General features: G+C 57.4%; 1 protein-coding gene across 2 annotated transcripts in view; it reads right to left on the bottom strand.

The window, feature by feature from the left end:
- The window catches only part of MLC1 (modulator of VRAC current 1), a 21,461-nt gene extending 20,176 nt beyond the window's left edge, over positions 1-1,285 (bottom strand). Inside the window, exons 1-2 of one of the 2 annotated variants that reach the window (XM_029954195.1) lie at positions 1,010-1,285; positions 370-655 (exon numbers count right to left, since the gene is read on the bottom strand). In XM_029954195.1, coding sequence (XP_029810055.1) covers positions 370-549 — 180 coding nt within the window. In that variant the 5' untranslated portion in view covers positions 550-655; positions 1,010-1,285. The remainder of the gene's footprint in view (positions 1-369; positions 656-1,009) is intronic. The other variant, XM_029954196.1, reaches the window with a different exon arrangement.
- Positions 1,286-1,549: the final 264 nt, after the last annotated feature.

Genomic DNA, 1,549 nt, shown 5'->3' with positions numbered 1-1,549 from the left:
GGGAGGAGGGACTTGCCTGCGCTGAGAGCACAGCCCCTCCTCCCATCGTCGCCGGGCGACTCCAGACCCCCCACCGCAGGAGTGGAGGGTCATGGAGGCCACCCTAGCAACAGATGGTCAGCGTGGGCCCCGGGCTGTCCCGAGCCTGGTGGGACACAGAGAAGCTGCAGCCGAGGCCACCAGGGCTATTGCGGTAGCTGTTCATGAGTCAAGGAAAATAATTCAGAGAATATAAGTAAAGTAAGCACATCAGCGCCCGTGAGGCTCTCCAGGAGCAGACGTGAGCTAGGAGCTGCTCCCCCTCAGGCCACTCGGGAATGGCAGCCAAAGCAGAGGACATCTCACGGTGGATGACGAGGAGCAACTCACCCCCATCAACACAGAGAGAACCCACGTCTTGTGACTGAGGCACGGGGGCAGCCTTGTGGACAGCTGGAGATCGTTGGGCTTGGCGTCCGGGGCGTAGCTCCCGGCCTCCGGCCGTCCCCGCTCCAGGGTGGGCATCCGGTCGTAACTGAGCTCCTCCCTGCACTGCTCGTCCCGCGCCATGGCGATCCGAGGACACGCGCCCACGACAGCTGCCCCTGGAGCGCCGCGGTCACCGCTGCTGCCGCTTGTTTACCAGCAATAAAATTATCACTGATTGTGGATCACTCTGAAACAAGTCCAATTAAAGCACGCTGCTTTCAGCAGAAGAAACATCATCCGCACCAAGGTGCTATAAATCTGAAGGGAAAAGCCAGCACTGAAGTCTACAAGTGAGTAAGGTCACTCTCCCGGTGAAACAACCTGAACAGCCTGGATTCAGGGTGAAACTGTAGGTTTTAAGTGCCTCCCTGATCCAGGTTCTCCCCGACATCTCAACCTTCACTCTCATTAGCAGCTTCACGTCCAAGTTTCACGATGTGCTGGTTACCAGAGCACATTAAATTGCTCAAGGTAAGACCGCTAAACACACACACACACACACACACGCACACACACTTAGCGGTTTAGCGGACACACTTACCTCCGGTGGTTTCTGGCGTTGGGAGCGCTGGTCTCTGGGTGAGGGGTGGCTCTTACCGAGTCATCCTGCCCCGGGCTTCCAGCAAGCACTATTCACAAATGGAACAAAAGCCCAGCAAAACTGCCCTTAAGCCAGGGGAAGAGTGCCGCTTCCTGAATTTCAATGAGATGAAGAGAGTGACCCTGGAAAGTTCCAGGGTGGTTGTGTAAGTGCCGGCTCAGAGGACTGCTCCGTCCTGGGCCAACTCCCCTTAAGTAAGGGGCCCCTCAGTTCTACTGATGGCAGCTGGGTCACACACAGGTGACAGGGCGGGCATCTCACAAGAAAGAAGTGTCCCTAAGAGTAGCACTTCACTGAGCACCGAGTCCGGGCAGGGTGCCGTGCTGGGTGTCCGTTTCTGAGACAAACAACTTTCTATCCAAATGCCTCGTCACACACCGCTCCAAGCAGCCTTCCTCCACGGAGGCTCTGAGACCACAGAGGAGACCTCCTCCGCGGGGTCACATACACATTTGCGCGTTCAGCGTGGCTGGCGTGGCC

This window comes from Suricata suricatta, chromosome 10 (assembly GCF_006229205.1).
Source record: "Suricata suricatta isolate VVHF042 chromosome 10, meerkat_22Aug2017_6uvM2_HiC, whole genome shotgun sequence".
NCBI classification, from domain to species: Eukaryota; Metazoa; Chordata; class Mammalia; order Carnivora; family Herpestidae; genus Suricata; species Suricata suricatta.
The sequence above is the reverse complement of the archived record's forward strand: the minus strand, read 5'-3'. Positions and strand labels throughout refer to the sequence as shown.